Genomic DNA, 27,676 nt, shown 5'->3' with positions numbered 1-27,676 from the left:
CATATATTACAGAGAAGTCTGTCGATAAAAAAAGGAGAATGGACAGGAACAATAGTTTTATTGCTGCTCCATGAAACCTTGTGTGAGTTCTAACTACAGAAATATTGGCTAGTGGGTTATATGTTCGTAGGATAGCAATTCTCTGCTGGATTTTAATCCTTACTTGGTGCCATCCAAGATATTAAACATGTTTTAGGGATTGTGTTCAGTACCATCAGCAGTTGCTTTCTATATGTCTTTTCTAGGCTTTTCACCCAACCAAGAATTTTCTCTTCCTTGACTCAAGCTTCGTCCTTTCTCACTTGCTGCCCCATATCTAAAAACCTTCCCTCTCAAAGATTTTGAAAATTTAGTTGTCATTGTTTTGTATATTTTGTATATTTTGATTACATGTATGTGTATTGGTTAGCTTCCTTCATCTAATATTGGTGACTTTTTGTTTTGTTGTTTTTTCCTTAATTTTATGACTTATTTTGCAATTGTATTGTACAGTTTTGTGATTTTCCCCTCCTTCCATTACACATATATTTTAGATTGTATTCCTTTGTCAGAATTCATTGTTTTGAATTAAAACCCAGAGCAGATTTTCCCTTCCACACACAAGCAAGCTTGTTTTCTGCTGCTCTGTAGACTAGGACGCAGAACAATGGCTTCAAACTACAAGAAAGGAGATTCCATCTGAACATTAGAAAGAACTTCCTAACTGTGAGAACTGTTCATCAGTGGAACTCCCTGCCCTGGAGTGTGGTGGAGGGTCCTTCTTTGGAGGCTTTCAAACAGAGGCTGAATGGCCATCTGTTGGGGGTGCTTTGAATGCAATTTTCCTGCTTCTTGGTAGGGGGTCTCCTCCAAATCTATGATTCTATTATTCTACATTGTGGAAACCACCAACCACTGCAGAGTTCCACACTACTTCCAAAGAGTGGTATTATAGTGGCTTTTACTGAATTCACAATTTCCAGAAGAAGTACAATTACCAGCATCTTAAAATATGATAGATTTGGAGGATGTCAGGTTGGTAATAACTATGCTACATCCTGAGACCAATGGTATCTAAAAAGAATATATGTGATAGCTCTAGGATATTCTCTCTAATGGGCCATTAAAACTTCTGAAAATAAGATTATGCCAATGACTTATGCAAATAGAAAGACATTTCTGGATTTCATAGAATCATAGAGTTGGAAGAGACCACATGGGCCATCTAATCCAATGCCCTACCATGCAGAAAAAGCATAATCAAAGTACCTCTAACAGATTTGGGGGGGGGGGGTTGTACTTAAGGAAAAGTTGATTTTGGACTATAATTCCCAGAAAACCTCAACAAATCCAGTCAGTAGCCAAGCTCCCTGGAAGAAATATATTGAGAGTAATATATCCAGACCCTCGTCCTTCCAGCAAATTGGAAAAAGCCATTTCAAGTGAAGAACATATTTTCTGCTTGTGGAGGAGCAACACTGGATTCAGAACATTTTCTCATTACCCATAAGTGCCCGACACTGGCAGAGGACTAGTCCATGTGATCACGTCTCTTTTGCGTTCAACTCAATAGCAGGATGAGGAGAAAAGAGGTGAAATCTTGCCCTTTCCAGTAGGCCCATGCAAAAGTAAGATGGTGCACACACTCCTAGTTTTGATATAGTAAATCCTATACTGTATGACACCAGATCGGTTTCTGGAGTAAACAAAAAGAATGAGAACATTTTATAAAAAGTAAAAGAAAGGACTTTAAATTACAACATCACTGAAACGATCCATTAGGTGATTTCTTAATCTTTCCCATGGACACACACACATTCCATCCTTACCTCTAATTTTCCTAGAATAGGATCAATATTGCAGGGAAGCATTCTTGTTTACAATTTTTGTCCTCCCTTCAATTCTGATTTTGTTTATTTTGAGATTTGCATAATCCCCATATTTTAAAGCTGAGTTTTACAAGTTTTCTTTCCTTTCTTTCCCTTTGATTTACTAATCCTTCATGTCTGGCGGTGCTGCAGGAAACCACAGGAAAGAAACTATAATTTAGAGAGCTTATTGAGGGTGATTTTACTGTCTGCTTACTTAGGTTTTTTTTTCTACACAGCAGTGTCGTATTTACAGTAATAATAAATTCATATGCATATCTACTCAGAAGAAAGTCCCAATGAATTCAGTGGGATTTACATCTAGGTTAATGTATGCACTATTGTAGCCAGAAACATTCTAAAAAGCCATTGGAATGCATGTATTTCTCTATGACAATCATGATTTTCCCAATTATATTATCCTTAACTACAATGGACCATGGTATCTGCTGGAGTTTGGTTCCAAGACTCCTTGTTGAAGAGGCTATGTCCCCTTCACTGTGGATACCCAAATTGCTGCATTCACAGAGCTCAGGCAGTATTGTACTTCAATGTCAATGTTGACTTTTGTGGAGAGGTGGCTGCCAAGGTAGCACAAATGGTCAACATTTTCTAATGTTGATCAAATGAAGCAGGGAGTGTTTGAGGACCGGGACATCCGTAGGGATACTGAGGGGCTTGTTTATAAAGCTATTGTCCTCCCAAGCCTGCTATATGCCTGCAAAATGTGGACTATCTATAGAAGTCACAGGCAACTCCTAGAACAATTCCATCAATGCTACCTCCGAAAAATCCTGCAAATCTCTTGAGAAAACAGACAGACAAATGTCAGTGTGCTGGAAGAAGCAAAGAAGCATTGAAGCGAAGCTCCTCCGCCATCAACACCTTCTCCCAAAGCAGTTACTCTACTCTGAACTCAAGAACAGAAAACAGAATGTTGGAGGACAAGAAAAGAGATTTAAAAATGAGTTCAAAGCCAGAATTAAAAACTGGCATAGACACCGAGAACTGGGAACTTGAGCACTCTAACTGGAGGTTAGCTGTGACCAGCAATGCTGCAGAATTCAAAGAGGCACACATGGAGGGTGAAAGGGAGAAACGTGTCAAGAGGAAGGCATGTCAAGCCAACCCTCACCAGGACTGCCTTCCATCTGGAAACCGATGTCCTCACCATGGGAGAACATCGGTTTCCAGATGCGGATCAATAACAGGGCTCCACAGCCACCTACAGACCCATCGCCAAGACACCACATTTGGAAGACAACAATCCTCGAGCTACGAGGGATCACCTAAGTAAATAAGAATATCCAAATCCATAGATGCTCATGTTATAGGAAACAAGTGTCCTTTATATAAAAGACCATATCAAAGTTCATTTTTTTATTTTTAAAAAAATCCAAATTGTGGATGGTTGAATCCATGGATACAGAAGATTGTAATTGCATTCTGTTAATCCCCTGGAACTAAAAGTATGGTATGTTATTTTCTCTGCTCCATTTTATTTTAAGAACAACATTATGAAGTAGGTTAGATAGAGAAGAAACAATTGGTTCAAGGTGACCCCATCAATGTTCTGCTATGGGGAAACTAGGATTTATAATGGACATTTCGAGGAGGAAATGGATAAGAAGATCGAGACAGACGCTCATAGAATTGCACTGCTGATGGCTATAACATCATTGGTTTTGTATACAACGGTTAAGGAAATGAACAGAAATCAATAGCCTATTAACTAAAGGTAGATAATGGCTTGCTTCCTTGGGGAATGTACTTGCAGCCGTACCAAAAATAGGTGCTCAAATATCAAGTCGACACCTTGCTCACTATTGGTCACCAGGGATTTCACTTCATCCAGCTTTGATGCTCAGTGTGGCATATAGAGACATCTAGTGGCTGAATAAAGGACACAATGAGACTTCAGAAATTGGCTATGGATGGAGAAACAGTGGCAGATCCTATGAGGTAGTAGGTTCACTACCTCATAGGATCTGCCACTGTCTCTCCATTCATAGCCAATTTCTGAAGTCCCATTGTGTCCTTTATTCAGCCACTAGATGTCTCTATATTCTGGCTTTTTGTTTGAAGCCGTCCTCTGCCGCAAATTGGTTTGGCTCCTTGGAGAGTTATTTATAAATTTGGAGTAAAGTCATTTCACATGAACTATTCCATTGATACAAGAGTCAATACTGTATCAATTACTGTGGAGAAGTATAAGGGAACATCATGAGCCAAACGTTTGGGGAAAGGATCTCTCTTGTCACAACGATACAGAGGATGGAAGGGGATAGTAATGGTGGCCATTCAGTAGCACCAAACTAACTCATTCCCACCTCTGCAGCAGCTGAATGCCTGACTGACCTATTATTGGGCTGATCAGGCATACATCACATGACACCAGATCAGTCATGCTTTATTGGTTCAATGTAGATCCCCCCAGGAAGGTTCCTCAGTACTTCTGCATCTTAGCTAACATATGCAATATAGACTGCAATACAGACTCAAAGCCAATATTTTCAATGTTTTGCCTACAGCACTATGTTCTTATTCCCTTGAAGAACAACATACAGTGATACCTTGACTTAAGAGTTTAATTCATTCCATGACCGAGTTCTTAATTTAAAACACTCTTATCTCAAAGCGGGTTTTCCCATTGAAATTTTATTAATCCATTCCGCACCTCCCCAAAAAACCTCAATATTTTTGTTATGTGTTTTTAAATAAGAAAATGTACTTTATAAATAACATGTGCACATTCACATGGAACAATACAAAAAGAAAGATCAACTTTAGAATGACAGAAGCCCAAAGTTAAGGCACAATAGTAGAAGCACAAAGTTGTGGCAAGGAAGCACAAAGTGAAGAGGCAGAAGCATCATTTTCTTCATACTGAACTCATTCCAGTCCCCTCCCTCTCTTGCTCTCTCTCTCTCTCTCTCTCTCTCTCTCTTCATGAAGCCAAACATACCAGGAAAAAAACCACACAAAATCAACTAAGTCAATGTTCCACAAAGTAGTCAAGAGCAAAGTGGACAGCAATCTCCCAAAGCGGAGAAAGGCACAAGACACAGAGGCTGCTTCCTCTGGGGCTAGCTCTTAATTCCAAATACTGCTTGTATGTCAAAGCAAAACCCGGGCCGAGCAACAACTCTTAACTCAAAACACCCAAGGCTGGATACTCTTAAGTTGAGGTTCCATTGTAGTCAATTTACAAGCTAAAATAGCCTTTGGGATAATCGATATGATAAACTATTATTCTCGTCATCTCTAGCCAGAAAGTCAAATGGTTATGCTGGCTGGGACTAGTGGAAAGCACCATCCAGGTCTTAAGGAATAAGGGAAACATGTCAAAAGGAGCATCCTTCAATCTGATAAACACATATTTTGGGCTGTAACTTCCTCTGTTCTCAGCTAAAATGGGCAATGGTGAGGATTTAAAGCAGCTAATGTTCAAAACATTTGGAGGCCACCTAACTGGCTTCCACTAAAGTAACCACATTATTTTATTATTTTATTTTATTTTATTTATTTTATTTATTTTATGCCAGGATAGGCAAAGAGCAACCTTTTAGATATTGCTGAACTTCAACTTCCATTATTCCTTATCATTAGCTATGCTACCTAGGTCTAGTGGCAGCTCCAGCTTGTATGACCTGTCAACGTCACATACTTTACATGTATCTAGCTGTGTAGTTGGGGTGTTAAGACACCTCTTTTCTGAATTGTGAAAATGCATAACGGGATGCCAACAAGTTTCAGATATACATTGGTGCCCAATGCTAATCAGGACTGCTGTTTATTAGATGATGACATTATGCAACTGCACAATAACAAGCTGTGTTTTTTGTTTTTTTAAAAAAAGATATTGTTATTATTATTATTATTATTATTATTATTCTAATTCTGGCAGACAGAAGTCAACTTACAAAGACATACATTCCCAATAGGATTCCGGCCACTCACTGCCCAACCTGCTTGGTTCAGTTGGTCCACTGTAAATCATTATTCTATTATTCAGACATTATTGCCAGCATTCAGTTATGGAACTTTTCTCTCTCTCTTAGGGTTATAAGTAGCATTGTTCTGCTGTAGATATGTCCATTTAAAAATATTCTTTCTCAAACCATTGCAGGTAACCTTTCACTAAAGGATGGAAGCTCTTAACTAAATATACATACCCTGCAGGTTCCAAACAATTTTGTGTGTTTGCAAAGATTATTTCCTGACTCGATTGTGAAAGCTGCACAAGCACAAAGGTATTTGCTGGCTTGCTATTTATAGCAAAAAGAGCTTACTTTGGGAACTCCTGAACTTGACAGATGATCTTGCCTACACTCATTGTTTCTGGCCACTGCTCATGCTGAATTATTGCTGATGTTGGCAACTGAGAAACTGTTTCTTTTTTTAAAAGCAAAAACAAATACCTTTCTTTGGAAGAGAGATACCCTGAACCTCCTTGAACCTGATCTTCTTTAGCATCAAATTAAAAATGGCTCGTCTGGAATCAAGCTTGAATAAAATATCTAGGATTCTGTTGTTGTTTTATGTTGTTTGAGTTCCTTGTTAAAATGGGTGGAAATTGTGGGAATTGAAATCCAAAACAGCTGGAGGGCCCAAGTTTGCTCATGCCTACTCTATTATTACTGTTACTACCTTTCCATTATTTTACTCTATCATCATCATCATCATCATCATCATCATCATCATCATCAGAAACACAACAAGATGAGTCCACAGCAGACACTTTGCTGGCTGTTGTATTGGATCACACGTCGAACACTTCCAAAGTGTCTAGGACTGTGCGATGTATCGATGAATAATGCATGCAGATCCCAGTAAGGTGGCCTTTTGCAGCTGGCAGGTGGTAATCTTGTCAGTGCCGATTGTGTTTAAGTGCAGGCCAAGGTCTTCAGGCACTGCACCCAGTGTGCCGATCACCACTGAGACCACCTTGACTTATTATTATTACATTTATAATTTTACTCTCTTTATTATTATTGGAAGGATACGACAGCACATTTACATTGAAGAAGGCTAGAATAATGGTTCAATCAGAGTTGAACAGTCTTGTGGTAAATTACAGTTTTATGTAAATATTCAAAAACATTTAACCTACTGGTGCCTCAATTAATGTAATTTTATTGGTTTCTATTTTTATTTTGAAATTTACCAGTAGCTGCATTTCCCACCCTTGGCTTATTCTAGAGACAATACTTTCCCCCAGTTTTTGTGATAAAATTAGGTGCCTTGGCTTATGTTTGTGTTGGCTTATACACGGTAATTGAAAATGGGGGCCTGACAAGCAACACCTGCTGAATTTCCCTCTTCTACTCCACCATTAAAGGGACAGAAGCTCAGTCCTAGAGGGCTTCCCTGGTTCGGGGGGGGGGGGGGGATGCATTTGCCTTCCTCTGATGCTGAGAAAGTGTGACTCTCCCAGGGTCACCCAGCAGGTTACGAAGGCTAAATGGAGATTCCCGCCTCTTCTCCAGAGTTCTTGTGAAACCCTCAAACCACCATTCCACGCTGGCTCTCCTCTCCCATACTTAAGCATTTTTTTCAAAAATAAAAAATGGTATTACTAACTCTTTGTTCTCTTTTCACGACATCTAATTTTGTTACTTGATCTTTGTCTCCATAATGGCAGGGCTGCTTCATCAAAAAGACTCGCTAGCAATTCCCACCATTACTTCCCATTGTAGGTGGCTAAACCTATAAGCATTTGCTGGCCAGCAACATAGACCTGCTTGATTCCCACTCCTAGTCTATTGCCATATGCTATATTGGCTGCAGTATTATTATTATATTCCATTAGAACCATATCTCTGGAGAATGCATCACAATTACCTTTATTAGAATGACATTGTGTGCGACATCTATGGTACCAAAACATCTCCCCCATCCCCTGTCCTTTGTTCCTAGGACTCAGGGTGTCTCACAACAAGACTTTAAAAAGAGAACTGATCAAAATGGTAAGAGCACAAAAGAGAAAGGCCTGCATAAAATTGCATATAGATGTACGACAAAAGTTTGAAATTGATTCTAGTTCTCTGTAACCTTTCTTGTCTCAGGATGGGGTCATTTCATTCATCAAGCGGCATTCAGTTATCCAAGTTACCCCAAGCTATTTCTCCACACTTTAACATTACGATCTAAAGCAGGGGAGAAGATAAAGCAAGGAGCTCCTCCGGCTTCATCTCTTTGAACGCCCAGGGTTTGAAAATGTTCAATCAGTCTGCACCACAGAGCATTTTTTTTTCTTATGAAGAGGGTGAGTTTCTTTCTTCTGATTTTTTTTCAAAAAGCCCCCTCTAATGGCATCCTGGAGCAGATGTAAGTTGCCTGCTATGAATTCAAAGCCTGTGTGATCTTTTGTTCCTCGCAACACCTATGGATTGTGGGGATGCTCTTGGAAAATGTTTTTGTGCACAGCAAGGGTGTGCTTTTTGACACGCTCTCATTTATGTGCCTCAGCAGGACCACTCTTAACATTGTCAGGAGCCCATTCGACCAACACTGTTTCCACACACACACTTCTTTGCATGAGAACTCGTCTTACCTGCTTTCATCATCTCCAGATTTACTGCCAGGAGGTAGCGAGGAAGGTTGTCACTTTGAATTCCTGGCAGTCTAAAATGATGCTTTGGACTGACTTTGATTTACAGGATTTGCTGGTGTGTGGCAACAGAGAGAAGACTGCTTTCCAGATGAAGAATTCAACACCTAGGTTTTTTTTTTATTTTTAAAGGAGCTTCGGAAATAAGGTTGTTGTGACTTTTCCTGGCTGTATGGCCATGTTCCAGAAGCATTCTCTCCTAATGTTTCTCCTGCATCTATGGCAGGCATCCTAAGAGTTTGTGAGGTCTGTTGGAAATTAGGAAAATGGGGTTTATATATCTGTGGAATGTCCAGGATAGGAGAACGAACTCTTGTCTGTTTGAGGTAGGTGTGAATGTTGCAATTGGCCATCTTGATTAGCACTTAATGGCCTAGCAGTTTCAAGATCTGGCTTCTTACTGTATGGGGGAATCCTTTGTTTGGAGGTGATTAGTTGGCCCTGGGGAAAGTGGAAGGTAAAAGGAAGAGGGGCCGACCAAGGGCAAGATGGATGGATGGCATCCTTGAAGTGACTGGACTGACCTTGAAGGAGCTGGGGGTGATGACGGCCGACAGGGAGCTCTGGCGTGGGCTGGTCCATGAGGTCACGAAGAGTCGGAGACGACTGAACGAATGAACAACAACAAAGCTGGCCCTGATTGTTTCTTATCTACCCATTTTTGAGTGTTGTTCTTTATTTACTGTTATGATTTTAGAGTTTTTAAATACTGGTAGCCAGGTTTTGTTCATTTTCATGGTTTCCTCCTTTCTGTTGAAATTGTCCACATGTTTGTGGATTTCAATGGCTTCTCTGTGCAGTCTGACATGATAGTTGTTAGAGTCGTCTAGCATTTCTGTGTTCTCAAATAATATGCTATGTCCACGCTGGTTCAACAAAGGATTGAATGCAATTTTCCTGCTTCTTGGCAGGGGGTTGGACTGGATGGCCCACAAGGTCTCTTTGAACTCAAGCATTCTATGACTATGATTCCCTCAGGCAGTAAGAAGCCAGACCTTAAAACTGCTAGGTCATTAAATGCTAATCAAGGTGGCCAATTGAAACATTCCCAACTATCTCCAACAGACAAGAGTTCTTTCTCCCACCCTGGACATTCCATAGATATATAAACCCCATTTTTATAGTTTTCAACAGACCTCATTACCTCTGAGGATGCCTGCCATAGATGTGGGTGAAATGTCAGGAAATAATGCTTCTGGAACATGGCCATACAGCCTGAAAAATTCACTAAAACCCAGTGATTCCAGCTATGGAAGCCTTCGACAATACATATCCCCCTTTAGTTCTCACCCCCCCCCCTCCACTTTACACATAAACTACACATAAATTAGTATAAAGCAGTGGGGTGAGTGATGCTCCATCATTTTTCAAATTCTTCCTTTCTTAATAAAAATAACTAAAAAGAAAAGGTCACCTTGATGCACTTTTAAGAAGAATCCATTGATTGCAACATAAGCTTTCATGCACATAGATTCCCTTGTGCAGATAGATGCATCTGAAAAAGCAAACTGCAGTCCTGAAATAAATAACTTCATCTGAAAATAGCATCAGAGCTATTTTTTTTCCTTTTTATGAGATTGGATTGACACAGCTGCCTCTTTGAACATTCATCTCTTTGTAACAATGGCATCACTAGGTGGGTACAGGAGGTGTAAGATAGCGACACCAAAATAAGTGTTTTTAAAATTTGTGTACAATATTTCAGGCAAAAATGTTATCTTGTCTTAACAACAGATATAAAACAACAGATATGTTTTATATCTGTTGTTAGATATACATGTAGTCCCCGAGTTACAAACATCCAATTTATATCCGACTCATAGTTGTAAATAGGGATGGGGATGAGACAACAGGAAGTGAAAGGAATCTCCCCCTCTGAAGGGAAATTCACTCCTGGAAGACTTAACATGCTGCTTAGAGTCTCCTTGAGTCTCCTTTCATATACATTCAACTTATGAATAAACCTACATAACCTATTTTGCTCATAACTTAGGGACTGCCTGTAACCACAAATACATTTTCCATAAGCCAAGCTTACCTGTAAGGTATCAATATAAATACAAGGCTAAAACTAATTTAGTTTTTGGACCTATTAATGCGCATGCATTAATTAAAAGGGCCCCCTGGTGGCACAGTGGGTTAAATTGCTGAGCTGCTGAACTTGCTGACCTAAAGGTTGGCGATTCGAATCTGGGGAACGAGGTGAGCTCCTGCTGTTAGCCCCAGCTTCTGCTAACCTAGCGGTTTGAAAACATGCTAATGTGAGTAGATCAATAGGTACCACTTCTGCGGGAAGGTAACAGCGCTCCATGCAGTCATGCTGGCAACATGACCTTGGAGGTGTCTATCGACAGCGCTGGCTCTTCGGCTTAGAAATGGAGACGACCACCACCGCCCAGAGTTGGACATGACTAGACCTAATGTCAGGGGAAACCTTTACCTAACGCACATGCATTCCAGTCAGAGCTGTCATTATTATCCAGTTACAATACAATGATACTTCAAATCATGATGTTTCTCTTGAAATTGCTGCAAGCACAAACAGTTGTTTTTATTACTGTTCGTTTAAAAATATATATATAACTAATTTTGCCAAATCTTATGTTATTTTAGCTGCAGTATTACGTTCTGGTTATGAGATGAGGTCCATGGAGATGACTTGGTGAGTTACCATATTGGGTGACCCCAACCCTAGTGATACAACTGTGTTCCAAATAAACAAGCAAACGACAACAACAACTTAATTTTTATACCCTGCCTCCATCTCCCCTAAGGGACTCAGGGCGGTTACAAAGAGACAAGCCCAGGGAGCACAATAAAACGTAACACAATAAGATAGCATCAAAACAAAAACAAATAAAAACATATCACAATAAAATATAACATCATAAAACAGTACCATACACTAAGCACTAAGAAAGGGAGCAAGGTGAAAATTACATTAAAAAGGTTGCTGATTAAGTTAACATATGGGGAAAAAAAGCAGAGTATTATGGGCATGTATATATTTCTGTATATATTTCAGATTTCAATATTGATGTCAAAACTACGTAGTATGATTTTACATAGGATTTGTGCTACATTAGAACAGTAAAGACACATACCACTTAAGTAAAATAAATTAAATTAAATAACCAAAAAATAAAATGAGGTGTAAACACTAAACTATTCTGGGAATCTGCGATTGCAACACATCCAATGAAGTGGTCTAAAACCAGTATTTTAAAAAAGGATTAGGACTAAGTACATTCCAGTCTACTTGGAATGCATGAAGCTCATTCCAGAAGCATGTTTAAGAACTGGTCCAAGAGTCCAGAAGAGTCTTGACTCCCATAAGAAAGAGGGTGCATTTGCTACTAGACCCCTAACACAATATTCATGCAGTTCAAACAGCTGAGAATGTGAAAAGTTCTCTTTTGCTTACAAACATTTTATTGCTTTTCCAAAAAAACCCAAAACCCTTAGCAGGGTTATTGTGATATTTCTGTTGTTTTCTTTGGCTATTGCACACTTTGAGCCTTGGGAAACATGACCCTGGGTGGTCCATGTACTCCCCTGACCTTTGTAATTACATTTCCAGCAGAACACGGTGTTCTTTTGAAAAGGCTTTTCTTGGATGCAGTCAGTCGCTCAGTTCTATATGACAAAAGTGCAAAGACAAATAAAGATAGAAGGGCAGTTTTTTTTTTCATGTCAGGAGCTACTTGAGAAACTGCAAGTCACTTCTGGTGTGAGAGAATTGGCCGTCTGCAAGCACATATATTAATGCTTGGGGATGCCCGGATGATTTGATGTGTTGCCATCCTTGTGGGAGGCTTCTCTCATGTCCCTGCATGGGGAGCTGGAGCTGACAGAGGGAGCTCATCTATGCTCTCCCTAGAATCGAACCTGCAACCTGAGGGTTTAACCCATTGTGCCACCGGGGCAGATATGAAAGGGCAGATATGAAAGAACCAGACAAGATCCTCAAGTGTAAAGATGTATCACTGAATATGAAAGTCAGGGTTGTCTGTGCCATTTCTACTTGCTGTGTATGATTGTGAAATCATACACATCACTAATGAAGAAAGCTGATAGGAAGAGAATCAACTTATTTGAACTGCGGTACTCAGGCCCGTAGCCAGGATTTCGTTTCGGGGGGGGGGGGGGAGGGCTGAATTTTGTTTGGGGGAGCTGAGTTTCGGGAGGGCTGAGTTTCGGGGGGGGGGGTGAGTCTGAGTGAAAGAGGGTCTAGCCTAGCAAACCTTTTGTATCGTTACCCCAATACCCCCATGCATATGGGATATATTGAGTATGGTGATCAGATCATGATATGAATAAACATAACAGTTTAAATAATGCACCAGTAAGGCCTTTTCGCGAACCACCATGAGAATTTCGGGGTGGGGGGCTGAAGCCCTCCGAGCGCCCCCCCCCCCCCGGCTACATGCCTGGCAGTACTAGAGGAGACCATTGTTCTTGGAACATATCATGAGAAGACAATAGAAAAAGACAATTGAAAAAGTCCTCACATCCTCTGAGAATGCCTGCCATAGATGTGGCCGAAACATCAGGAGAGAATACTTCTTGAACACGGCTAAACAGCCCGGAAAACTCATAGCGACCCAGTGATTCCAGCCATGAAAGCCTTCAACAACACAAAGACAATAATGCTTGGTAGCTTGGAAGGCAGTAGAAAAAGAGGAAGATTGCATTATAGTTTTGATCAAAGAAGCAGTGACTTTGTGCAATGAATGTATTCTGCTGGTAGCATGTTCCTCTGTGCCTTGTCTCTGTGGTTGTGCAGCCTAAACTTTGCATTGTACCAGTGCATCCCTTACTTTGCATTGTGGTTGCACACTGTGAATAGATGATACCATTCTGGGAACTTGGTTCTCTGCTATTCTTGAGTTGCAGTCAATCAGTCTTTAAAATGGGAATTAGGTTTATTGTACCCCCTAGCTTGTGATAAAAGGATCTTTGCATGATCCAGCATGATTTTTATATAGCTATTAAAGCTGCAGACTCTGATCACGTCAATGAGGAAATTAAATCAACTACAGCTTTAGAATGAACTAAAGCTGTTGTTCCTTTTGCTCAGTTAAGGCAAAGTTTAATCAGCAAGCAATGAGATTTAAAACCTCCCTTTAGTATTTTTCTAAAGATGACTTTAGCTTTGGAATTTCATGACAGAAATGAAAAGAAATGATAATATGACCTTTATTTCTCACAATGAATTGTGGCTTTATTTATTGATTGTAAATAATTTCATACTTTCTTAATATCCTGACATATATTAAGTTTTTGTGATATGCACATATATTAATGTGTATAATGTTTTTGTGCCAGTAGCACTGTATTACCATTTCTTTCCCCCTGCCATCTCCTTATTGATTCCATTTAATTATCCCCTTTGATCGTGTTTCTTTCTTATTGAGCAACCTTATCAAGTCAACTGAAGTTTTATATACTGAAAAAAACATAAATAATTGCTATCATTGGAGGAAATTATCATTTCATATACAACTCACATGGGAGTGGTTGCAACCTAAACAGAAGACAGCATTATTGTTTATAGCAGATCGGTAAAGTGAAGCTAGTACGTCTGTAACCAATACACCTGGGGGGGTCGGGGGTGATTGGGCCCTCTTTTATTCTTGCTCTTCTTGTTGTGTGCCTTCAAGTAATTTCCAACTAAGGAGAACCTAGCATGGGATTTTCTTGGCATGCTTTGTTCAGATGAGATTGCATTCAGCTGGAGCTGAGAGAGTGTGAATTGCTCAAGTCATTGAATATGCTTACATGGCTGTGCAGAGATTCAAACCCCAGCTTCCCAGGGTAAAACCCAGCAATAGTTTCCAACCCTGCCATGTTACTACATTTACCTTGGTGTGATGTGTCCTTTCCACATCTATGCCAGTATGGCAGCAGTGAGATGATCTCAGGGAACATGATTCTCCTTTCTCCCCTCTCTCCCCTCTCTCCCCATTCATTGTTCCCAATCTATCCAGGTTCTCTTTATGTTATATTTTGTAGTTGTTCCAAGGAGGCACTGACCACCATCTTCACCTGCGGGGCTCCATTGGACTCTGTGCTGGCAGCGTGCTGGCAGTGTTCTAAGAAGGGCCCCTGAGGAATTGGGTGACTACCCGTCTCCTCATTGAAAAAGCCGTGCGAAGCACACAAGGAAGCCAGAGACAGCAAAGAAATGTCATGGGATGGCAGTCCACAAACTACAACGTTAAGGAGATGAAGCTGTGCGCTGCCCCATGGTTTCCCATGCTGACCCTTGCTGTCCCCAGGTCTCTGGACCTCCTATGAGGTCCTTAACATAACATCTTCCCAAAATATGCAATGGTCAGTATATTTAGCCTCTCAATGTTGCATTATTCCCACAAAATATGCATTTTAAAATGTATCTTGATAGATTTTTGTGGGCCGGGAACATTTGCCAGAGCATTTGAAGAGTGTGAAATCCGAAAGACAGCTAGAGGAGTAGAGCAGGCCATTTTGCACTGAAATTCCCCAAGATTATATTCATATAGAATCCCTAGTGTGAAGAAACGGAAGAAGAAATCCACATTTTAAGACCCTTTGCTCAACTTCACAGGCTTCTTCTAGAATTGAGCGGGGTTGGCTGTAATAAGAATGAGAGAGCAATTACGCTCTGCACATTTCTCTAATCAAAATGCTTGATGCATAAAAGTCAGCTCATCCCTGCAGGGACTGAATGCCAGTGCTTTACAAAAAGAAGAAATACACACTAGGAAAAGTCCTTAAATAATTGATGTGTGTTACTTTTATCTACATGTAGGGATGACAGAACATCTATGTACTTGCAGCTAATGGGTAGTGCAAGTATGTCAATATAATTGTGAATGGAGGAAAAAGGAGAAAGCAACTAACTGCCTTCTCCCAAAGAGATTGGCATTTCTCTCCCCCCCCCCCTTTCCCTCAAAAAACAAACAAACCCTATGATGCCAGGTGTCTTGGAAAAAAGAACATTAAATATTATCACTTGGCTTTCAGAAAAAGAAACCAGGATTTTATTCACACCACACAGTCATGGTACTATGATACCACTAATTGCCATGATCCTATCCTATTGAATTCTGGGATTTTAGTTTGGTGGGTCATGAGAGCACTAAGGATGCCTCTCCCTAAACTGTGAATCTGAAGATTTCATGGGATTCCATGAATGGTGACATGACAGCTATCTCTGCATATCTGAAGGGATGTCATGTGGTATACGGAGTGAGCTTGTTTTCTGTTGCCTGTTGCTTTAGAGCAGTGTTTCTTAACCTGGGGGTCAGGACCCCTGGGGGGGGGTCATGAGGGGGTGTCACCGGGTCGCCAAAGACCATCAGAAAACACAGTATTTTCCGTTGGTCATGGAGGTTTTGTGTGGAAAGTTTGACCCAATTCTATCGTTGGTGGGGTTCAGAATGCTCTTTGATTGTAGGTGAACTATAAATTCTGACAACGACAACTCCCAAATGACAAAATCAATCCCTCCGCCCAACCCCACCAGTATTCAAATTTGGGCGTATCGGGTATTTGTGCCAAATTTGGTTGAGTGAATGAAAATACATCCTGCATATCAGATACGTACATTAGGATTCATAACAGTAGCAAAATTACAGTTATGAAGTAGCAACGAAAATTATTTTATAGTTGTGGGTCACCATAACATGAGGAACTGTATTAAGAGGTTGCAGCATTAGGAAGGTTGAGAACCACTGCTTTAGAGGTTTCAATAGAAACCAAGCGGTTCAAATCCCGAGAAATTAGATTCTACCAAATCATTATGAAGAATTGCAAGAGCTGTTCAATGGAATAGACAGCAATAGGTGTGGTGAGCTTTCCATGTAGGGAGATCTTGAAATGGAGGTTGAATGGGCATCTTTTAGGAATACTGTAATTGCATATTCCTGAGTGTCAGAGGATTGAACTAGTTGAGTTTTGAAGTCCCTTCCGATTCTACAATTCTGTTGATGGAATCTGATACAAACTTTTACTTTCACCGTGTTTTTAACCAGCATTTTATACTGTTTACATTATTTATTGTCTGCCTATTTTGCTTTATTGTTTTCTCTTTTTACTGATTTGCCATTATATTGTATATATTATTTAATGTATTTATCTATGTTGTAAGCTGCCCTGAGTCCTTTCAGGGGTGGAATAGAAATAAAGATGATGATGATGATGATGATTACTATTATTATTACTTAACTTCTCTGGAATCTTATATCACCAATATCAACTTAATTTTATTTATAGTTTGCTAAGCAGCAGAGATGCTCAGAAACCCTGCCAATGAATTGCAAAAATCCATATCAGGACAATGACAGAAGTGCCCAATGCACACTGATACTTGATGTGCATCTGTTTCAATGTGCAGATGCATATTAGGGCCTTTATGCACATCAGGGTAAAGGCTCAATTTGCATCAGTCCCATTGCACAATGGTGGTTTTCTAGCTCTGCTATATAGTAATATGATAGCAATCCTCAGTGGATACAGATATTACAAAAAATTACTGCATGTGTAAGTCCACTATACAGGATTTCAGCCTATGATTCTAAATGCTACTTCCCCCTTCACTTTTGCTCTTCCTCCCTCTTCTGCTTCTTGGTGGCCATGCAAAATTGCTTCCTATGCTTAAGGTCTCTCCCCACCCCCATTTCCACCCTCAATTGATTGGGCATATTTTTGTGTCTGAATGAATGGTTTATTGTACCAGCCATAGGCCATGACATCAAATAATATACAACCTTTTAAAGTACAATAAGCACTCTCCAATATAAACATTAACACTTATTCCATATACTGGCTCTTTAAAATTGTAGTAGCAGTGACATGATAACAATAGCAAATGTCTGATTTGTATCATCCCAAATCAGACATTTTTGTGACGGATCAAAACATGTCATGTAGCAAAATAAGTTCAGTCCTTTTGCCCTCCTCCAATTGATTAAATTGAGCCAATTCCTCTTTTCAGCCTGGCTGAAGTGCTAGGCAGACCATTGAGGGGAAATCCAGAAAGCCACCGGACAAGCAGTTCTACAGTTGGGAAAATAAGTTGTTTTTTAAAAGTAAGACTCAATAATGAGATGCTCTCATTGCAGATATATTTTTACATGAAAAACAGTTAACTGATTCTAATCATGATTTGGGCTGGCTTCATAGACACAAGGCACTGTTTCGATGTTACAGGTTGAGTATTCTTGATCCAGAATTCAAAAATCTGAACTACGGTGTTCCCTCACTAATTTGCGGTTCGCTTTACGTGGACTCGCTGTTTTGCAGATTTTTAAAAAATAAATATTAATATAAAATATTTACATTACAATGGGCCTCAGAAAGGGAGGCTGATGTGCGAGCCGGTGGAGGGAGTCCACCAGCTCTGCTTGCCCTCCCACGACTGGGAGCGCTTGTGCCTGCCTCCTTGGCCTCCGCGGACCCCAGTAGAGCAGCAGCCTGAGATGCGGAGGGGAAGACCTGCCCCCCTGGCCTGCTGCTGCCTGCATGGCTCCGGAGGTGGGTAAGAAAGTGCGAGGGCTAGAAGCAAAAGAATGTTTCTTATACATATGCTAAAATAATGTATAAATATTACAATTAATATAGCGTCCCTGCTTTGCAGTTTTTCACTTATCGCGGGTGGTCGTGGAACAGAACACCCACAATAAGTAAGGGAACACTTCAAAAACCAAAATTGTCCACATGGGTAGCTGAGATAGTGACACTTTTGCTTTCTGATTATTCAGATTCAGAGCTTGGGTTCATGCACAATTTCTATATAAAATTACATTAGGCTATGTCTATAAGGTATATAAGGTCTATATGAAATATATATATATATATCCCCTGGATGGGCAGCATGTAAAACCGCTGAGCTGTTGAACTTGTTGACCGAAAGGTTGGTGGTTCAAATCTGGGGAGTGGGGTGAGCTCTCCGTTAGCCCCAGGTTCTGCTAACCTAGCAGTTCGAAAACATGCAAATGTGAGAAGATCAATAAGTATCACTTTTGCGGGAAGGTAATGGCGCTCCATGCAGTCATGCTGGCCACATGACCTTGGAGGTGTCTACGGACAATGCCGGCTCTTTAATAATAATAATAATAATAATAATAATAATAATAAACTTTATTTATATCCCGCCACCATCTCCCCGATGGGGACTCGGGGCGGCTTACAAGAGGCCAAGCCCAAACAACAAATTAGAGCAGAATAAAACAGAAAGCGGAGCTGGTGGACTTTCTTTAGCTTAGAAATGGAGAGTCAGACACAGGCATGTAGCCGGGGGGGGGGGGGCTTGGGGGCTTGGGGGCTTCAGCCCCCTCCCGAAATTCTCATGGTGGTTCGCGAAAAGGCCTTACTGGTGCATTATTTAAACTGTTATGTTTATTCATATCATGATCTGATCACCATACTCAATATATCCCATATGCATGGGGGTACTGGGGCAATGATACAAAGGGTTTCCTAGGGTAGACCCTCTTTCACTCAGACTCATCCCCCCCCCCCCTCGAATCGAAATCCTGGCTACAGGCCTGGGGACATGACTAGACTTAATATCAGGGGATACCTTTACCTTTACCTCTTTTATGAAAAATAAATTAATTTATCTTGTGTCCAGACTTGGGACCCATATTCATAATATCTCACTAGGTACATATATGTAAATATGTGCATTCCAAAATCAGATCTAGCTCTCTTTTTCAAATTGTAACATTAAACAGTTCATCCTTCCATATTGAGAAATCATGGTTTTTACTTCTTTAATTGCTGCTTTTGTTTCCAAGATCCAGATGATATGCTGGTAATTCCAGGGTGTTTCAGGCATCCTATCCTCTTTTTTTGGAGTTATTGGGTGTGCTGTTTTGAAAACTGGTATTTTCTAGTCTACCACCCTTCTCTCTTTTGTTCCTTTTACCCCTCTGACTCACTTTAAGGTGTATCTGCAATTGCATGTCTTAGGCCCTGTCTACACTTATAATATAGTGTAAAATCATATAACGCAGTTCAACTGCTGAAATGAATATGAGTCTACACTGCCCATATAATGCAATTTCAAACTGTATTATATGGCAGTGTAAATGGGCCTAAATCAAAGAGGTAAAAGTGCCCTCATGGCAAGACCTCCAACTAAAGCATCCCAATGAGGGAGCTGTCCAGATTCTTTTCAAAGATGCTTTGATTGTATATTCCACTATGGATTTCACTTTGGGAGAAAGGTAGCAGAATAGGATTGGACATGATTGCTCTTTTTTTTATTGATATTTTTATACAGTTTTTCTTTACAACGAAAGAGGGGGAACAATCATTGTGATAGAAAGTCACAGAATTTAGACAGATTGTGAAGGACAGAATTGTGGGTGGGTATGGGTGGGGAAAGGAGGGGGATGAGAAGATAGTGGGAGGGGTTGTTGGGGTAGGGGTATACACACATGTATATACAACTTCCGTTCAGTCCACAGAGGGTAGTTGTTTGTCTCCTTTATTCTTTTGCCTTCTTCTCGTAATTCTTGTTTCTTTCCCCATAGAAATTTATATGTCCAGTTTGATTTTTCCTTTTAAGTATTCTTTAAGGTATTTCCAATTTGTTTGTTTGTTCTTATTCTGCTCCTCTAGTAAGCACGATAGGCTATCACAGTTCCTGTATTCTATTATCTTCTTTATCCATTCTTCCTTGGAGGGAATCTCTTTACTTTTCCATTTTTGCGCTATTAGTATTCTAGCCGCCGATGATAAATAGAAAAAAACTTTTTCTTCATTTTTCCCTAGCCCGATTTCCATTATATTTAGTAGGTAGTATTCGGGTTTTATGTCAAATTTCATTTTTATAATGATTTGTGTATGTTCGTGTATCATTTTCCAGAAAGCTTTTATTTTTTTGCAGCTCCAATACATATGAAAATAAGTGCCAGCTTCTTTTCCGCACCTCCAGCATCGGTTATTAGGGTTTTTGCTAAACTTGGCTAGTTGGACCGGAGTCAGATGCCACCTATAGAAAACCTTAAACCAGTTCTCAACAATATTGATGGATTTGGTGTACTTCAGTTTGGTTTTCCATGCTTGCTCCCATTCACTTAATAAGATGGAGTGACCTACGTCCCTAGCCCACTTGACCATATTCTCTTTTACCACCTCCCTCTCAGTGTTCCATTCAAGCAAGTTCTTATATAATAATCTAATCAATTTTTTGTCTTTTTTCATGATTATATCCCAGCAGCTTTCTTTTTCACTGAACCCAACCTTTAGATCTTCCTTGAAGCACTGTTCGATTTGCATATATTGTAACCAGTTTATTTCTTTGTCTTCTCCCTTCAGTTCTTCCATTGATCTCAGGTGCCATTCGTTGTTAATTTTTGTCAGCAATTGTCTGTAATTGAGCCATCTGTTTTTCGGTATTTCTCTTTTGTGATGAGCCTCAACTGGCGACGTCCACATGGGTATTTGAGGGTACATGACATTTTTATATTTATTCCAGATTTTCAATAGGGCGGCTCTGACATAGTGATTGCTCTTGTGGTCTCTTCCAACTCTATTATATGTCTATGTCCTTAAATAATATTGAATGACCTTGTCATAGTGCATCATTCTATGGGAACGGAGCTTTAAGTTAGACCTAGCGGTATAAGATTTCCCCAGTGCTGCAACTTTTTTAAAACACCATCTGCTCTTCGCAGTCTGGTTGTTTTACACAACATTTTGCTGTCCCTGCTTTCTTTAAGTTGGCAGCCTGGTTGTACATTCCATAAACTCTGGAAGATCACAGAGTTTTTTGGCTGGTTGGAGTTTCTTAAAGAAAGAGTTTGGAAGTAATCAGCTGCAATCGCAACCACTGCCTTTTAAGAAATTAGTTCTAGGGATAGTGAGGCATAATATTGCTGGTTTTGTAAAACAACAACAATCAACAGAAAACATCTCCAGAGACATTGGTACCCCTCCCGACAGTTTGGAACTATAGGCTGTTAGGAATTGTGGGAGTTGAAGTCCAAAACACTTGGAAGATTGAAGTTTGCCCATGCCTGCTATAGAAGCATGCAGACATTGTTCAACATACAATGCTCAGTGTGCATCAGGCTGTAGTGTATCAGTCATTTCACTGGCTACTATTGCACAAATGATACCCAGACACTGTAATGCAATCCCATTGCAACACTGTAAAAGTGACCTTGTTTCATATGCACACACAAAATGCCATTTACAAAGAAGAACATACCAAGCAAAATTCCAGCTACCAATTTATGAAGTTGTATAGCACAAGTAACCAATCAATAATAAATGGCAGTTATTGTTTCTGGGAGTTTTTAATTAACAACATAATACCAAACATTCAGCTAAAAGTAACTCATAACACATCTTCAACATAAACAGGAACACATACACAAGCAATCATGTGTACTCTTAGAATTGTTTTGAAATGATTTTGTCGCACTTCTCAGAGGAAAAGCTAACCAAGCAAATTTCAGACCCAATTACTGTAGTTTCTTAGTTAAGATAGCTGATCTGGAAAAATATAGTTTTAGAACTTAAATCTATTGAATCCCAACACCACTATCCCCATCTGGATGACAGGTAGCCATAAGGACTTCTGGGAACTGTATTTTTTTAAAGTTTTTTTTAACTAGGTTTCCCTGGGAATCCATAAATAGAATTTTAGCTCATATAGATTTATGTAGGGCAGTCCTCCTCCAAACCTTGTGTCCTCTAAAAAACACGAGTAGCATCACTATTCTACTTGCTAGAAATAATGGAAGTTAAAGTCAGATACACCTGAAGCATTCCTTGGAGGGCATCTGATGAAATGTGTAATTTAATCACTTGTAATGCAATCCTGATTCTGTTCTATCGTACTATGCATGTGTTCTAATTAGATCAAAGGTAATGTATTGCAAATATCCAGCACTGGACCTGCCAAGAAAACATAAAATACCATACAACAAAATTTCAGACATATCGGAATGCATTGACTTTAAAGTAAAGGTAAAGGTTTTCCCTCAACATTAAGTCTAGTTGTGTCCGGCTCTAGGTAGTGCTCATCTCCATTTCTAAGCTGAAGAGCTGGTGTTGTCCATAGACACCTCCAAGGTCATGTGGCCAGCATGACTGCATGAAGCACAGTTACCTTCCTGCTGGAGTGGTACCTATTGATCTATTCACATTTGCATATTTTCAAACTGCTAGGTTGGCAGAAGCAGGGACTAACCCCGGAAGCTCACCCTGCTCCCTGGATTCAAACCGTTGACCAAATTCACCAAATTCACCAAATTTAGCTGAACCGTTCAGCAAATTCAGCAGCTCAGTGGTTTAACCTGCTTCACCATCGGGGGCTCAATTTGACTTATACCTATTATTAATTATATATCAAAATACCATATTAAGTATCAAATGATGCACTACATTAATTTTGATTGTTGTTGTTGAGTGCCGTCAAGTTGTTTCCAAGTTATGGTGACCCTAAGGCCAGGTTTTCTGAGGCCAACAGTGTGTGACACTTCCATGGTCACCCTGTGAATTTCTATGGCCAAGTGGCGAATCAAACCCTGGTATCAGGAGTCATAGCCCAACACTCAAACCTGGCTTTCGTTAACATTAATGAAAGCATGCTGGTTTTCATTAACATAATTATGGCATGTTAATGTGAAAGCACTTTAAATAACTGCCATCCAGGAGGGGTAACAGGAGATGCATAAGAAGAGGGATCTTATTCCCTTGTTGTCACTGTGATGAAATTCTTGCCAGCCAATAGGTGCCATTAGTCCTGGAAAGCAAATTTCTATTGGTGCCAAATTGTAAAGGAGACTTCAACAATGACCTATTAGAAATTATATTTTAACCCTTCTCTTTTTGGAGGAAAATGGAACATATAAACAGCTGTGTCAGCAGTTTCATTCATTTTAGGTGGGCATTAGATATTATCTGTGCCACTGGAATTTCATCCTCCTCTCCTCTCCCATTTCCCTGACATGAGTCACCAGTTCTTAACACACAAAATTGCTCCAGCTTCTAAACCGAGGCTAGTCTTGCTGGCAAAGCACCCGGCTCTGGTTACTAGCTTCACAGCACATCTTTTGATTAGGCAAGAAAATATACCTTTCGATGATATTTTTCCTTTCTATTGCAAAGAATTGCTGCTTTCATTTGGTATATTTGGTTTGTTGTGCCCCATAGAAAAATATATATATTGAGCTCACAACCAACTGCTCTCATTATATACAATTCTGTATGTCTCTAACCATTGTAGAGCAGGGAATACTGTCGTATACTAAAGTACCTACGCCATCAACTCCGCTGGACTGGCCACGTTGTCCAAATGCCCGATCACTGTCTCCCAAAGCAGTTACTCTACTCCCAACTCAAGAATGGGAAACGTAATGTTGGTGGATAGGAAAAGAGATTTAAAGATGGGCTTAAAGCCAACCTTAAAAACCGTGGCATAGACACTGAGAACTGGGAAGCCCTAGCCCTTGAGTGCTCTAACTGGAGGTCAGCTATGACCAGCAGTGCTGCAGAATTCGAAGAGGCATGAATGGAGGGCGAAAGGGAGAAATGTGCCAAGAGGAAGATACATCAAGCCAAGCCTCACTGGGACTGCCTTCCATCTGGAAACCGATGCCCTCACTGTAGGAGAACATGCAGATCAAGAATAGGGCTCCACATCCACCTACGGACCCACTGCCAAGACACTACACTTGGAGGACTGTCATCCTCGGGCTACAAGGGATTGTCTATGCAAGCCATACATATGGAAAATACGTATGGAAAAATTGGTTGTACAAACTTATCAGCACAACTTTTAGAAAACTGATCATTGTGGTTCAACTCCAAAAGACAGTACCAATTTAGGCAAAACTGATCCAAGAAAACACTTCCTAGCTCAGCCTCCCCAATGCCATAGTGGACATTGATCCTTCATCTCCATTAAGATAAATGGTTCTACAGGTGCTGCAAATGACCCTACATGAAAAATGATAGTGTGCTTTTAAATGAGCTGCTATTTTTTTCTCAACCAAAATGGAATCAGTTGGCATAGAATTGACCTGGATTATTTTAAAGCAGTTTCCTTCCTGAAGGAAATACAGGGCGGCGCTTGTACTGAGGTGGTTCTGAAAAGCCTGGACACCTATTTCCAACAAAGTGGCATCAAGGAAACCGCATTGTTATATAAATAAATAAATATGTTTAAGTATACTATGTAGGAAGATTCTTCTGAATCAAAATGCACTTTCAGCAATAAATCCATATTTACAGTATATCCTCTTTCAAAGTCAGGAAACAACACAAATATGTTATAACAGAATGCTAAGTTCTGGTCCCATGCAGAAGCATTAACCCCTAAAGTCTACCAATGAAAAAGCTGGGCATTGCTGTTTCTGTTGAATCAATGACATTACACATTCATGTAACATTATTACTCACAGTCTTTTATGACATGAGCACCATTTGTAGCATATTCGTTATGTTTATGCCTTCTCTCTACTGAGCTCAAGGTGACATTTGTGGCTTTGATCTGCTCTACTTTATCTTCACAGCAACCCTGTGAGGAAGGTCAGGTGTGGCCCACGATCACTGATCAAGAGTCACAGTTCACTGCAGACTTAGACTTATTACTTCAACACACTAGAGAATGAATCCACTTTAAATCTGGTTTCTGTGTCCTGCAGAATTCTGGGATTTGTAGTTTAGTGAGGCTGTTAAAAGCTCCTCCCTAAACTACAAATCCCAGAATTGTGCAAGAGGCAGCAACCGAATTTAAAGTAGATTCATTCTCTAGTATAGGACAAGTCCTTGTCCTATACTCTACCCACTCTGAATAATAATATTATCATTGCTAGCATGATAATATTTCGCTCTGTGCTCAGAAACTTCCGTATGTGATGGCTAGATTCTTTTTAAAATCCACTAAAAAGCTTTAAATAAAGACACAAAGTTACTGCTGTCTCTGTCCAATTATGGCTAGGCAATAATGTTGTGGGACATAACTATTTTTGAAGGAATATATGCCCCCCTTTTCACGCTTTGACCCAAGCGACAGGACAGTATGTTTTCCTCCCAGAGTCATGCCAGCTCCTCTCTGTGTTGCTTTTGCAAGCTGAGAACATGAACTGCACTTCAGGACAGTGTGGTAAATATAAATCCAGCACTTACCCACAGCCATTCCCTCACAGTCTGACATCATGCGAAAAGAAGTTTCCTTTAACGCAGCCTAGGCAAAAACCACAGAGGGAGGATAAAAAAATATAACTGGACTCGTTCCTCCGTCAGGGTGAGTGGCAAAAATGGGAGCCAAACATGAACACTTCTCTCTCCTTTTTCTCCTTCTTCTTCTCCTCAGCTGTACATCTGCCCACCGAGGAGTTACAGCAACAAATTCTGCCTCTGCCTTCTCATTATGGGATGTAAAGATAAGAATGTGCTTTTGTGCCAAAAGAGCACGCGATTGGTGGATAAATTTGTTGACATCCCTCCCCTTCAACCAGCTTCCTCTTTAATGTCACAGTGGCACACTTGCACTCTGGAAAAGGACATGGAATATTTATGAAAAAGCTTTTAAGAACTATGCTGAGAATCCGGAATCAAATGCCCACTGAAATAATTATGACGGGAAGAAGCTTGTAAGTGGGGCTGGTTTCCAGGGCATTCCTGCTTACATAACAAGAACATGTGCTTCGTAGGATGTGCTTGAGCGAAACAAAAGTTGCATTTGGTTTGAAAAGTGTGGCTCATCTCCGGAGACACTTTCTTTAATTTGCTAAAGGCTATGTCTAGCATTTGTCTGTACCAGCATTAAAGAAGCTATTTTTAACAGCCCTTCTAACTGTTCACAGACATCAAGGAATATTACATCTTGCCATGCTCACCCTTTGTACCATGTTCAAGAGACTGCTTGTTTGGAAACCAAGCCCTATGGGAATTGGCTTAAGGAGTTGGGTACATTTAACTTGGAGAAAATAAGGCCGAGATGGCCATGTTTAAATATTTGAAAGGATGTCACATTGAGAAGAGTTCAGGCTTGTTTTCTGCTGTTCTAGAGTGGACCAGACCAAATTTGGCACAAATACCCGATACGTCCAATTTTGAATACTGGTGGGGTTGGGGGGAGGGATTGGTTTTGTCATTTGGGAGTTGTACTTACTAGGATATATAGTTAACCTACAATCAAAGAGCATTCTGAAGTCCACAAATGATGGAAATGAACCAAATTGGGACACAGAACTTTCATGATGAACAGAAAATCCTGGAAGGCTTTGGTGGGCAATGATCTTGATTTGTAGTAGTTGTAGTTCACCTATCTCCAGAGAGCACTGGATCCAAACAATGATGAATCTGGACCAAACTTGGCACAAATACTCAATATGCCCAAATGTGAACACTGGTGGCATTTGTGGAAAACAAGACCTTTACATTTGGGAGTTGTAGTTGGTATGATTTATACTTCACTTATAACCAAAGCGCATTCTGACATGACTCACTGGAAAAGAAAATAATGTTCAGTGATGTGGAAGGGAATGGGGAAAGGGGAAGACCACATTAAAGTGTTCTGACTGATGTAAGGAAACCATGGCCTCAAGTTTGCAGGATCTTAGCAGGGTAGTTGATGGAAGGGTGACTTGAAGGTCTCACATTCATTCAAAATTTCACTGAAGTAATTTTGACAGCAATTAATAGCAACAGAAACAATTTTGCAGTTGGGAAAATGGATGGGAAGCTTATTAGGCTTATTTGGTGTTTGGTGATGCAGACTGTGGCCAGGAAATCAGAAGACATTTACTTCTTAGGAGGAGAGCAATGTCCAATCTCAATTAAATAGTAAAGAGTAGAGACATCACACTGACAACAAAGATCCGCATAGTCAAAGCCATGGTATTCCCTGTAGTAACCTACGGATGTGAGAGCTGGACCTTAGGGAAGGCTGAGCGAAGGAAGAGCGATGCCTTTGAACTGTGGTGCTGGAGGAAAGTCCTGAGAGTGCCTTGGACTGCGAGAAGATCCAACCTGTCCATCCTCCAGGAAATAAAGCCCGGCTGCTCATTGGAGGGAAGGATGCTAGAGACAAAGTTGAAGTACTTTGGCCACATCATGAGGAGACAGCAAAGCCTAGAGAAGACAATTATACTGGGGAAAGTGGAAGGTAAAAGGAAGAGAGGCCAACCAAGGGCAAGATGGATGGATGACATCCTTGAAGTGACTGGACTGACCTTGAAGGAGCTGGGGGTGGTGACGGCCG

The 27,676-nt window shown here is 40.3% G+C and overlaps 1 protein-coding gene across 2 annotated transcripts in view; it reads right to left on the bottom strand.

The window, feature by feature from the left end:
• EML1 (EMAP like 1) overlaps nucleotides 1-25,884 on the bottom strand; it is a 163,589-nt gene extending 137,705 nt beyond the window's left edge. The window contains exon 1 of one of the 2 annotated variants that reach the window (XM_060755472.2): nucleotides 25,597-25,884. In XM_060755472.2, the coding sequence (XP_060611455.1) occupies nucleotides 25,597-25,627 (31 nt within the window). In that variant the 5' untranslated portion in view covers nucleotides 25,628-25,884. The remainder of the gene's footprint in view (nucleotides 1-25,596) is intronic. The other variant, XM_067462988.1, reaches the window with a different exon arrangement.
• Nucleotides 25,885-27,676: the final 1,792 nt, after the last annotated feature.

This window comes from Anolis sagrei, chromosome 1 (assembly GCF_037176765.1).
Source record: "Anolis sagrei isolate rAnoSag1 chromosome 1, rAnoSag1.mat, whole genome shotgun sequence".
NCBI classification, from domain to species: Eukaryota; Metazoa; Chordata; class Lepidosauria; order Squamata; family Dactyloidae; genus Anolis; species Anolis sagrei.
The sequence above is the reverse complement of the archived record's forward strand: the minus strand, read 5'-3'. Positions and strand labels throughout refer to the sequence as shown.